Source organism: Scomber scombrus, chromosome 21 (assembly GCF_963691925.1).
Source record: "Scomber scombrus chromosome 21, fScoSco1.1, whole genome shotgun sequence".
NCBI classification, from domain to species: Eukaryota; Metazoa; Chordata; class Actinopteri; order Scombriformes; family Scombridae; genus Scomber; species Scomber scombrus.
Window position 1 is genome coordinate 21,123,587 of NC_084990.1, and position 13,764 is coordinate 21,137,350.

Consider the following 13,764-nt stretch of genomic DNA (forward strand, 5'->3'; position numbering starts at 1 on the left):
TAACTGGTTATAAATGTTAAATTGGGAGTGTTGAGTTGGTTTAAAAGGAGTTTCACATCCTTTATAACCATCCAACACAGACAGAGGATGTCCTGCAATGTTCATATATTCCAGGCTCTTTATAAAATGTACACTATGTGGCCAAAAGCAGGCAGACAGGGGGGCCCAGGATGTAATTATGGTCTGGGGTGATTTTTATATGGTTATATATGTTCTACAATCTTCATTATACAAATATGTCCTTTACAATAATGTGCTTTTAAATTGTGTCAGCAGTTTTGGGAATGTGACAATGACCTTCTGCACAAAGGTAGATGAAGAAATGATTCTTCTATTCTAAGTTTTTATGGTAGATCTTGACTGACCTGCACAGAGCCCTAACCTCAAACCCATACAATGCATTTGAGATCAACTGTGGCTGCATTTAGAGCAAATCCCTGCAGCCAGGTTTTTAAAAAAAGTGAAAAAGCTTTCACAGATTCATGAACATGCATAATCACATGTGGTTTAGTTGTCCACATACTTGTGGTCATGTGTAACTGGAGACACAATAAGGGTTATTTTCTCTGCATACATCAGGACACACAGTCACAGCTTTACCATATAGTCGATGCTGCTGTCTTCATTGCGGAATAACTCCATGAGCTTCTCAAATCGACTTTTCTCTCCACAAACCTGAAAAAAAACACATTAACAGAGGTGAGAAAAGATTAAAGCAGGCACCTAGCATTGTTATGATTGATGCAGATGATTATTGCTTTTGGTCTATTTTATTATTATGTTTTGTGATTAATTGCTGCTCAGTTAAATCTAGGTGAAGGCCTTCGAGACGAGCCTCTGATGAAGGGATAAATAGACCTTTTATTCTTTGAAATATGCCTGCACCACATGCACACACATGGGGGCAGTGTGCTCACACACAAATGGATCCATCCATCTCAATTTGCAATTGACTTTGCATTCCGTTAAATTCATTATGCATTCATATATGAATCTATGTATAAATGTTCATCTATAAACAGACTCTGAAAACATACAGCGGTGTACTACTACCTACACAGATAGATAGACTACTTTATTAATCCCAAAGGGAAATCACAGTGTTACAGAAGTAACATAACATTAACCACTAAATACAAAATAATGAGATATATTAGGTAAAATAATGAGGCAAAAACAAACAAAACAAACAAAGAAATACAATTAAAGGCTCAAATATACAAAAAAGATAAAAATAGAAGTGAGACAAGAGATAAAACTAAACTATAATATGTGCTGAATATACACTGTTAAATTATATTGATATACTATAATAGACTGTACATTAATACACCAGGTGGATATTGCTAAGGTAGTGATCTTTTATGATTTTTTGACCTGGATTTAAGAACATTGCATTACTGTATTTGTACATATACTGTACATTTATGTTCAGCAGTCCAGGTAATATACTGTATATGTTCTAATTGGATCTATTTTTGTTACATAGAGTACCAGAACCATTTATTCAATGAGAAAGTGTGTCATAACCTTTGACTGGTACGATATATATTGTTATTATTATTACTTATTTCTCTCTTTATCTGTATTGTGCTCCTATCTACCTCTCTAATTTCCTCTTGTGCTGCCGTCATGCTAAATTTCCCTCCCGGGATCAATAAAATTCAATCTGATCTTATCTTATTATTCTGCACACAAACCATGCAGAGTGTTAGTTATCTGTATTCCTGCGATCTAATTAAACAGTACGAGTCTGAATTGACTGAGGAGGAGAATTCGGCTGCTGCATGTGGAGAATCTGTGAGGGTGAATTAAGTTTGTCTTCAGCCCAGTTTGGGACAAACAGCTGAATAATGGAAATACTAAAACCAGTGTGAGGCTTTGCATTGTGCAGGATAATAGTTATACACCCAGTCTATTGCTGTACTCGTTGTTCCACCGGGAAACTATTATACACACAAGGCCTGAGTGTGTGTGTGTGTGTGTGTGTGTGTGTGTGTGTGTGTGTGTGTGTGTGTATGTGTGTGTGTGTGTGTGTGTGTGTGTGTTGCATGTTTGTTTGGAAGGCAAGGAGAGAAAAAATATGGGCAAATTATTATTGTGTTTCTTTACAGCTCAGCGGATTCCTCGTCTTGTCCATTAGCAGCACCTTGTCTCTCTGTGTGTGTGTGTGTGTGTGTGTGTGTGTGTGTGTGTGTGTGTGTGTGTGTGTGTGTGTGTGTTTGTGTATGTGTAGTCTTTTACCCTGCCTCCTCCTTTTTATACCCACTCATGTCTGCTAAATAATGCAGCGCACCAACCTGACAGCACCGCACAACCCAAAACAAAGCCCACGTTCTGCCATTAAGAGACACACAAGCCAGCTCCTGGCTCTGTGCCCACCTGCCTCTACTTTACAACTTCAAGCGCTCTATCGCTTCCTCCATCTTCCTCTGTCTAACCCCCCCCCCCCTCTCTCTGGTTCTCACCCACACACACGCCGGCGCTGCTGCGACACCAAAACAAAGTGCCACTCACTGCGATACTCGAGTCACCGCTTTGGAAACTGATGCTGCACTAATCAGCCAGCTGAGAAGAAGGGATGATGTTAACAGAGGATTTAACAAATGGACAGTTTTTTAATTTGTCACTTGATAATCTTCTTTTTCTCTGCTAAACAATACATCTGGTGATCTTCTATATTTTCTTATTGTCAGTAAATCCCATCAAAGGACTAAAAGCCACTAACAAAGTATTGTGTGTAGGGCAACTAACAATTATTTTCATTATCTATTAATCTGCCAGTTATTTTCCTGTTTAATCAATTCACATTTGGTCTATAAAATGGTGAAAAATGTTGAGAACTGTTTTTCCAAACCTTAAACTTCTTGTTTTATCCACAACCAACATTTCATATATCAGTTTACGTCACAGAGGACAGTAAACTGGAGTCTTTAACAAGGACTCCAACCGATTAATCGATCATCAACATAGTGGCTGATGTATTTCCTGGTGCTTGTTTAATCGTTGCAGCTTTAACTGTATGCATATCATTGCCTGATTATTTCTTATTCCTCTGTGCTGTAGACCTCTGTTGTTGTCCAAAAACTATTAAAAACATGTCAGTGAGACACATTTCTGCATTCGGTGACATAATCCTTCATTACAAAGAACACACACGCTTTAGTTTATCTTGACTCAATCACACTCACACCCTCCTGCTGCCAGAAATACTGACTAAAGCACCAAATGTGTATTAATCCGCCACTGAAAATAGTCCCCAAACATGCACCATTTCCTCCTGTTTAAGAAACGTTTTGTGCTCAGATTAACATATTTCAGCCTGTTGCAGGGCAGCTTTCTACCATCCATCAAATTCACTAATAATAGACTCTCCTAGTTCAGGTTCACACTCCTTTCTGTCTGCGTTGTTGTAGCCACGGGAGGCGATCTGTGGGCAACAGTTGCTGCTTTCTCAGGCGAAGATGAGAGAAGGCCAAGGGGAGGTCAGAGGCAACTCAACAAGTGTTTCACATATTTACGCCTCTTCAATCAGTTTGGTCTGGCGGTGGGACAACTGGGCAGAGCAGCTGCCAGGGGCGAGGGGAGGGGGCAGGTGGGTCTGGGGTTCCTCTTAACCTGCTTTTCAAAGCAGTAAAGGACAGGCTGGTATGTGGGTGCTGAAACACTAACACCGCCTCTATGTTGAGCTTTAGATCAGTTTAAAATTATATCTGAATGTGGGTTGAGTCATCCCTGCTGATGCTTTAAAAATTTAGGTCAGGCTCAGAAACTGAAGCAAAAAAAAAGGGAAACAGTGAACTTTGAGGATGGTGATGTACAATCTGTTGTAACAGAAGTTACATTTAATGTTTGCAAGGATCATTCCCGGTTAGAGCTTTGTGTTGAATACTTTTTTGATACTGACTAATTCATTTCACACCAAGTGATGAAATTCTTACTTTTCAGTCTGTCTGCATTGCCATTAAAGTGTATTAAAAAGGAGAGATATCATATCAGTATCTGGGAATCACTGCTAAAGAAGTTTGAAAGCAGTTACATATATAGTAATAAAGATGCATTCAAACTGTTCAGGCTGATATGTGCAAAGGAAGAATGATCTGTGCAAACTTCCAACGGATATAACTTGTGTAGATGAGATGATTTCTGTCATCCGACTCGACCCAGATGCACATACTTATTTTACTGGATGTCTATAAGCCAATCACAATGTTCCACATCATCTAAAGTGGGCTGCAGCACAGCCACACCCCCTTTTACAGCATGAGTGAGGTAAAGAGGAAGTTATGGCATATCTTAATCTATCGATCATTTTGTTGAAGTACATCATTTGTGTTTGAACTGTGATAGATTTATAGCTTTTAATCAGGATTATTTAGCAGTAGTATAACAGTTAACACAACACAATAAATGTGAGATATAGAACAAAAATGTTTGTATAATTGAGTTTTGAATATTGTCAACTACCAGAAGTTGGCATTGAATGTATGATCAGATTAATTTTGTATTTATTTGATCTTCTTTTTTTTTTATTTTTTTGGATTTAATATTGCCTCCTTCTGAGAGAAAATGTGCCAATTCTCACTATTTTATGAAAAAATGTAAAAAAACATTGACTTTATCCTAGTAAGCTATCAAAAATGGTTTCAGTAACATAAAAAATGTAATATTAGGATTTCGATACCAGACCTGCAGGTAAACATGAGTAAAAACCATTGTTTGTGATTAGATCAACAGTCTCACATATTTCTGAATGTGATGTGAAGGGCTGTGACCCATCTGACCTCTTTGAAGTTGTCAAATGCAGAGAGGATGATGTCATGGCCTCCTCTCACCAAACACACGGCAGCCAGAAGCTCCAGCACCAGAGCCTTAGTCCTGAGAAGAAGAATACACACAAACATGCATTTATTCTTGGCATTTTAATGTGTTTTGTGTTTATTTATGTATTAGATGTTTATATTAAGGTTCTGTTACAGTCATGATGTCAGAGCTTGTTAGCTTACAGTAAACACACCTTGGGTTTCTGTTGTTGAGGCTGAGCGTGATCTCGTTGACACAGCAGGGATGCTTCATCACCAGGTTGAACCCAGACTGACACACACACACACACACACACACACACACACACACACACACACACACACACACACACACACACACACACACGCAAACACACACACACACACACACACACACACACACACACACAGATATATATTAATAAACCCTCAAAATGTTCTCATATCTGCTTATAACAATATTATAGTGTGTTATAAACATGTATTAATGATAAACTGTCTTTTTGTGTGTGTGTGTGTGTTGTGTGTCACTTTATTTTCATTCATGTTTATACACCAGCCTTTACTATGGATGCCCAGAGGAGGACTTGTACTCAACAAATGTATTAATGAACACTTTTATCTGCTTACAGTGGAGTATAAAAACATTTTTCAATGTTTATATACTAATTATAAAAGCTAAAAGTGTTCCCAAAAGTCCCTCAATACTACATTTCCAAAATTTTTCTTGACATTTCTGTCAAACATGAGGAATAAATTATAAGCCATGACCATAAAACATAAAAAAAAAAAAAAAAAAAAAAAATTACATAATGAGTAGGTGGTTGCAAATACCTGATAGTTCATGATGGCACGTAAGCACATGATGCAGAGATGAACGTCGTCTTTCTGGCTTACAGCACGAGAGTGTCTCAGTGCTCTCCTGATGGGACATTAACAGTCAGTTACAGTCATGTTGTCTGTAAATCTACACTGAAATATCTACAATATTAACCTTTCAGTAGGCTTGAACATTATCTTATACAGCAATATATTTCAAGTGTTGCAATGTTGCAGTCATTGTAGTGCTTAGATTGTATTACATAAATAATCCATGTATCAATCATCAATTCCCAAAAATACACCAGGTAAATCAAAGAAGTGCCACAGGCTAAATGTTCATGCCCAGGTGTGTAATGATAGGTTTAAGTGTCTGTTGATTTGTTTCACTCAGACATTTCCCACATTCACGCCTAAACATGTCATACACACACACACACACACACACACACACGGATGTATCCACTATGACAAGAATGCAGCTGCTTCAGATAAGAACGATTAAATGTCTGGGACTCTGAGTTATGTGTTCATTTGCAGTGTGACATCTACACAAGAGCACTTTTTTTATTTCCTCGAGAGTTCATTTCAACTCGCTGCATTTTCTTAAGAGTATCTTGACAACTGCGATGCTGCTGTCAGAAGTGATTAAATGATAGTCAGACTGAACGCAGAGCTCCGGGACTAAACAGCTCTGCAAAGCACATGTTTTTTTGACAGTCAAGACATCAAACTATGACAATGACTTGACGCGATGTACTGAAATAACTATATATTAACATGAGTGCACCAATATTATCAATTGCATATGTAAATCTTATATAAACTTACTATTTTTTAAATAATTTAATCATTTCTTCATTATCATTTCTTACTGTGATCTAATGCATATTATTTTTCAGCTTCTAAATATATTGTGTTTTAAAATTAAATAAAAGTTATAAATAAAGTTATATACCCAATTTTTCTTTATTTTATTGATTATTTGATGACTGGACTATATGACACCCTACTAGAAGAAAATCTCCTCTAGTTAATTAAAAAATGTGTGTGTGTGTGTGTGTGAGAGAGAGAGAGAGAGAGAGAGAGAGAGAGAGAGAGAGAGAGAGAGAGAGAGAGTTAGAGAGAGAGAGAAAGAGAGAGAGAGAGAGAGAGAGAGAGAGAGAGAGAGAGAGAGAGAGAGAGAGAGAGAGAGAGAGAGAGAGAGAGAGAGCGAGAGAGAGCTAGAGAGTTAGAGAGAGAGAGTAAGATGAGCCTCTGCTTTGTGTGTGTGTGTGTGAGCCTGCTTTCGGTATTGATCTGACTGTATTTGCATATCAAACACAAACCCTGTAACACTGTACAGCTGTGTCATCTGTCGAGAGAGATCGAGAGTGATTTGGCAGGGACAATGTTTGTTTGAGCAGAGTTTAATATTTGCAGAAGAGGAAGGATTTGTGTGTGTGTGTGTGCACAGATGTCTGTGTGCTTTTGTGAAACATATATGACATGTAAGCTAAGTGACAACAGAACATGTCTGTAAATGCATTAAATATTCAATATCTTGATTGTGCTGTCTTATCTAACATTCAGATCCTCCCCATATTAAGGGTTTTGTGCCCAGTTGGTGCATGTATATTGTTTTGTGTACTGAAAAAAAATGAATAAAAAGTAAATTACAAAACAAAATCCATCATTATCTTACATGATGGTACCAGCTTTATTAATGGTTAAAATCCTTTATTAAGGTTTTCTTTTGTCTGCTTAACACTATTTTATCAATTGGCTTATCAGTAATTGTATGTTTTTATGCCTGACATCATTGTTTTATACACTGTACATCTTTTCAGGTTATGACTGTTACTGATGTGTTACTAGTGGCTGATTTTATTTTTTTATTGTCATGTGAAGCACTTTGTTCCATTTTGGGTAGATCTTACAAATAAACTAAAAGGGGACATGTTATGATGTTGGATGTTAAACATGGTCAAAGTGCCAAATCTTGAGTTTAACGTGTGTAGAAATGCTGCAAGTCAAGACCCGGGGCAAGTTTTTCTTGTTTGTTTTTTTGCTGACAAGCTGAAGTTGGCTGACTTGTTGGCGTTTCGTGGCCTTGGTTACTGAGGTTGTTGCTCAAGTTTTTCCATGTGTTACATGTGCTGTACACTCTCATATTTCAGCTCGAACATGTATGGATGCATCTGAGAAGTTGACATTTCAAGTATAGAACGAGAACGCTTTTGGAAGATTGGGAGGGGGGGGGCAGTATTGATTTACTGATTTACAGTTTTAAAGAAGTTTTTAAACTGTAAATCATTGTTAAAAGGTGAATAATAAAGGGTCACTTTATCTCACTTTACCTTTCTCAACATCGACCTTAGAAAACCTGTAAATATCGATATGTGCAGTATGTGCATAGAAACATCAGTGTCCTCACCTGACTGTGAAGGCCTTGCTGGCCTTCGAGCTACCGTGAGTAGGTGAGTTGCTGGCACTTTTGCTCAGGTCTTCCACCGACATCTCCAAAGTTCTGCTTTTGTCTGAGAGCAGCATGCCGTTATCCAGACTGTCGGCATCACACCTGAAAGTCACAGTCACGCAGGAGGAAATCAGAATCTACCCTCCTACAAACGTAATGAACTTCATGACTTTCTTGATACAGGCTCGGTTGTTAAATTGATAAAGCGCCATCACTTTATCAGCTGGTTGTGTGAGAGAGATAAGACATACATACCTAAGCTTTGATTAGTACAGGAATGAAAATACCGGTAATAGTATTTCAAGTTGAAACCTACATGACAGCACTGTGGGCAAAGGACAGATAATCCACAAGAACGTCTAAGCCTTGATTCTCCTCGTTTAGGAACTCCTGAGCCCAGCTGGAAGAAAGAAAATACATTTAAACCTTTTCACACTAATGTAAATGGTAACAGATTCCACACCTTTAATATTGTACCATTTCAAAATTGTGCTAATATACAGGCAAAACAATAATTGATGAATTAATTGATAAAAGAAACATGGTTTTAACCCAGAGTCTTACGTATTAAACACTGTTTTGAACATCAGTGAACATAGAAGAAAGTTGTCTGTCTGGTGGTAGTAAGGAATAAAATGTTTTATTTAAAGCTCTATCAGAATGAATTGGCTCAGGTTATTCCACTTCTGATTTTTGGAATATATTCTTCCATTATTTCATTGACACAAAACCTTTTTTCCTCACATTGGGCGCTGGAGTGAAACTCACCCGATATGATTGGTCCTCAGGGAGATCTCCAGCTCTCTCAGGACCTGCGTGGATTCCTGGACACGCCTCTTAAACTGACAAATCACATGCGAGCTGGTAAATGCTTAATTAGTTCAAAAATGTAAAAAAAATAAAAAAAGCTGCAACATTTCAGTGTAATGATTTGTAGCATGGACTTAATAATTAATTGCTGGTGAAACAAGCAACTGCTGTATATTCATTAAACTGATGACACAGACATCCTCCATGGAAATTAATAGTGCAAAACATCCTAATGAATAAATAGTAATACTGTTTTAATCTTGTGATTCATACCACACACATTAACTGAAGGGAGGGAAATTAAAAAGTGAGCCATCTGACCAGGATATAAAAATACACACTGATTGTTTTTTACTGTGTTACCTTTATTTAATAGTTCTGCTACTATCAAAGTTTCCATCTGCAAAGTACCTTTTAAAAACAACTATAACTATAAGTAAAAGATATACAATATGGACCCCTGAATGACAAATATATTTAGCTATTTATGTATTTTTGTTGTGATGCTTTGCTCTGATAGCTGCATTAAAGGAACAATGATAAAGCAGTTTTGCATGTGGGCTGGCTATTTCTATCAAATACTGAGACATGTATCCACTTGATGAAGAGAAGGAATGATTACAGAGGAAAAAAACTTTTTCAGAGTCTGTGTGGGCATCTGATTTTTGTTCTAAGACATGCTTGAATAATTGTGAACTTGTCCTTTAATCTCTTGCAAATATTTGTGTGGACAGGAAATCTCACAGATCAGATTTGAAAGAGTCAAAAATATTTGTACTATTGCCACAAAAAGCTGAAGAATTTTATCTACAACATTTTTCAGGAAATATGATGATAAGACTCTTTTTTTAAAAACATACATATCAAAACGTATCAAACTGAGTTGCCGGATGTGAGTTTGTTGGGTTTTACCTTTCGACTGACCCCTCCGTGATCCAGGTGACTTTTCAGTTTCTCCAAATAAGCAGATGGAGGATTTTTCACTTGGAACCGCTCCTGAAGAAGCAGAGAAACACACACACGCACACACGCACACACACACACAAACACACACACACACACACACACACACGCACACGCACGCGCACACACACACACACACACACACACGCACACACACACACACACGCACACACGCACACACACACGCACACACGCACACACGCACACACGCACAGACCATTAATTATATTTGATTGCAGCACTGCAGAGTGGGGGAAAGTGGACCAGAGGGCAGAGTTTGATTACACAGCTTCTCTTATGCAAATGGATTTGATCTTAACAAGCCTCCAGAAATCATTCTACAGTGTGCGGCAGTCATATTCTCTCACACACACACACACACACACACACACACACACACACACACACACACACGCTGTACCCATCCCACTCATGTGCTTTAATTAAGCTATCTGACAAATCCTTACATTAATATTTATAATGAACTGCATTTTATCAGTCTTTGAAAGTCTTCGCCTCCATTTCTTGTGCAATTATAATTATCTTTCAGTGAAGCAAAGCTGTATGAGTCACAGTATGACAGAAACAGGTGTCCTCTGTCACTCGCCCATCAAAACACAGGTTGTGATGAACCTCCCTGTGGTTGCTAGGCGATGTACAATATTGATGAGCTTTCCCGTCGTGGGTCTGTGAGCATTGAGGTGCTTTTATATGTTTGTTGTTATATATTTATATATGTTTGATTAGCTGTACAGCTGCAATGATTAGTCAACTGATAGGAAATGAATTAGCAACTCTTTTTTTGGGGCAAAAATACCCAAAAATGTAAAAGTTCCAGCTTCTCAAATGTGATAACTTGTTGCTTTTCAGTAAACAGAATATCTTTGGGGTTTTGACCCGTTAATTGGACAAAACGAGACTTTTGCCTTGAGCTATAGGAAACTAAATAGACCAAATCATTAAATAAGGATTAAACAATGCACATAATCATTAGTCACAGCCTTAATTAGCTGCATTAATTCAATAGAACTAAAGAGAGGAACTTATTGACCAGCTGTGATGCATCAGTAGTGTTGATATGATCCAGAGAGCAAACCCACCTGGTCACAGATCAGGTCCCACTTCTTCTCGTTGTCATACTGGCTCAGGATCTTCACCTTGTCAGGAGGAAGATTCATCGTGTTCTGGAGGAAGAAATGAAGAAAGGGTTTGTGTAAAAAGTCAGAGTCTGTCTGATGAAAAATGCCAAACTGCTGCATAACAGTTAGCAAAACAATTTAGCGTTTTTTGCTGTTTCTGGAAAACTTCGTACTTTGCAAGAAGACATGGCCACCTGGGTTTTAAGCACTTTGTCTCTAGTCATGCATACTACTTTTTGTGGCCAAAACTATGTGGACACCTTAGTCACCTTAGTTTGTGGATTACACTGATATCTGATTGTCTCCTTTCAAAACAACTTTCCCTCATCCGGGAAAACTCTCCAGGTCCAACACGGAAGTTTGGTGATCAGACCTGAATCCCAGTCAGTGTTCCAGTTCATCCCAAAGGTTGGATGGGGTTGGATTCAGGTCTGTGTGCAGGTCAGTCAAGTTCTTCAAACCAAACTGGGAAAACTATTTTTTAAAATACATTTTTTCGCAAATTTTCTGAATATTTTAGTGCAATTTTTTTTACAGAAAGTAACAAGTGACAACTGTTTAACTGACAAAATATTTGACTTTCATTGTGTAGTTTTGTATTTCAAACTAGATATTAGCATATTAGATGATTTCTAAAATTCTCTAAAAAAGAGGACATTTAAGCGACAGTATACGACCACATTTTTATGAAGCTGGCTTTGTGTGCAGGGACATTTTTGAAACAGGAAAGTACCATCCCGAAAAGTTCCCCCAAAAAGTTAAAAGAACACTATTGTCTAAAATATCATTATATGCTGCAACATTAAGATCTCCCTTCATTGAAACTAAGTCAAACCATAAAACAGATCCAGACCAACATGACAAGAGACACTGGGCCCCCTCGAGGCCCCTGGACACTTCTTCAATCATTCATGGCTCTGATGTAAATGATTTGTCACTCAGACGGACATCACAATCCTCCTTGACTCACTAGTCCAGTAATTAGTCACTCTGTGAGTCAGGGATCATTGTCTGCTCTCTCTGCCAGGTCATTATGACTGGTATGTTACTGCTGTCACAACAGATCTTTGGCTAATAATGCACAAAGGCGTCATTCATTACCTGACTTATTTAGAAACTCTACATTAGGGACGTATAGCATTGTTGCAGGCTTTATCTCTAAATTTATAGTCAGTAAGCTGATGCTGAACTGTGATAAGAATAACAAAGCAGTCATATGAAACTCTTTGTCAGCTGTTTTTCACATAAACAAACTTGTCTTCACCCACATCAGCTCCATCTAACTGACAGCAGACGGCAAAAATGTCCCCGCTGTCAAAGTTTCATCCTTCGTCACAAAGTTTCTGAAGTGTCTCATTGCACCACACACACACACACACACACACACACACACACACACACACACACACACACACACACACACACACACACACACACACACACACACACACACACACACACACACAGCATTACATAGACACATTAATGCACTGGTGTCGTCCCATATAATAACCAGATTCCAGCTCACATACTAATTATAACTCTCACACACGACACGAAACTGGGCTAGTCGACAGGAGACTCACAGGGCTACAGTTTCTCTTTGCTTAAATGCTTATTATCCCCCTCATATGACTTATCTGCTTTTGCTTTTGTTTCAACCTCACACCTCCCGTGTTCGTGCTCAGTGACTTACGTTGAGCAACTTTGAGCGTGTGTCACAAGGTCAGTGAGAGTGTGGAGTCATCAGCACTGACTCAGTCTGCAGAGGAATGTCCAGCAGTGGTTACTTACTGGTGATTTGCTGCATGCCTTTAGAGCTCAGACATAAGCCTCAGTTGCACCAGATTTACAGTTTGTAAATCTATGTTTTGTTGTTTTATGGTATGGAAAAATTGGATTATCCATTTTTTGTGTATCTTGTGTTTCTTTTGTATTTTTCTTACTGTCAACAAATCTGATGTGCAGAGCCAAACCAACAATGAAAGTATTTTGTGTGTATCCAAAGCCTGGTATATCTTATTCCTCTGTGCTGTAGACCTCTGTTATTGTACAAAAATTATTAAAAACACATCAGTGAGCCGTGTTCCTTCATTATGAAGAGTTTGGACATGGTAGTTTGTTTAGAAACGGTTTCAAACACTAATAACAGCGATCACATTTTCAGTCTCCAGAGAGTAGTTCTGTGTAACAGCGAGTCGCTTTTAGAAGTGTTTTTGATGTACGTCACTCACATGTTACAAAGGACAGATATGATCAATTTTATCAAATGTATCAGTGACTCAGAGTGACGGGATTCCCCCCATGGTTTTTCATGTTCTGAGTTTTTCCCCCTCCTCTGACGCATTTTTCTACACAGTCAGCTGTTTAAATCACACAAATCTCCAGATGTTTATATGTTCTAAACCTATTAGCCATACAGTATCTTCAATATATTAAATGATCAAGACTCCCACTGAGACTTTGAGTTTGCCGGTTTCACTATAAGCGGATTCTCTTCACCTGCTATGCTATTATGGTCGGCAGGAAAATAAAATGAAATCAATAAACACAAACACTGGTGATTTGTTCCCCTCGAGCGGACATGAAAACTATTTTTGTTCATTCAATTTCTGCTGTCAGTCGGCCAGCTGCTGTCCCCTCAGCTGCTCCTGTGCACAGAGACGTCTGAATGCAGGTCGGTGGCATATATACGTGTCTCATTTTCTATGTGGATTCCCAGTTAGGCAGACGCCACTGAGCAATAGCGGGAAGGTGGATCTGTTTACAGAGC

At 38.3% G+C, this 13,764-nt stretch overlaps 1 protein-coding gene across 1 annotated transcript in view; it reads right to left on the reverse strand.

Annotated features, from left to right (window-relative positions):
• fmnl1b (formin-like 1b) overlaps positions 1–11,215 on the reverse strand; it is a 31,164-nt gene extending 19,949 nt beyond the window's left edge. Inside the window, exons 1-10 of the mRNA XM_062442267.1 lie at positions 11,165–11,215; positions 10,953–11,036; positions 9,769–9,885; positions 8,848–8,921; positions 8,396–8,479; positions 8,038–8,181; positions 5,637–5,724; positions 5,018–5,094; positions 4,785–4,878; positions 601–675 (exon numbers count right to left, since the gene is read on the reverse strand). Coding sequence (XP_062298251.1) covers positions 601–675; positions 4,785–4,878; positions 5,018–5,094; positions 5,637–5,724; positions 8,038–8,181; positions 8,396–8,479; positions 8,848–8,921; positions 9,769–9,885; positions 10,953–11,036; positions 11,165–11,215 — 888 coding nt within the window. The remainder of the gene's footprint in view (positions 1–600; positions 676–4,784; positions 4,879–5,017; positions 5,095–5,636; positions 5,725–8,037; positions 8,182–8,395; positions 8,480–8,847; positions 8,922–9,768; positions 9,886–10,952; positions 11,037–11,164) is intronic.
• Between the last annotated feature and the right edge of the window lie 2,549 nt (positions 11,216–13,764).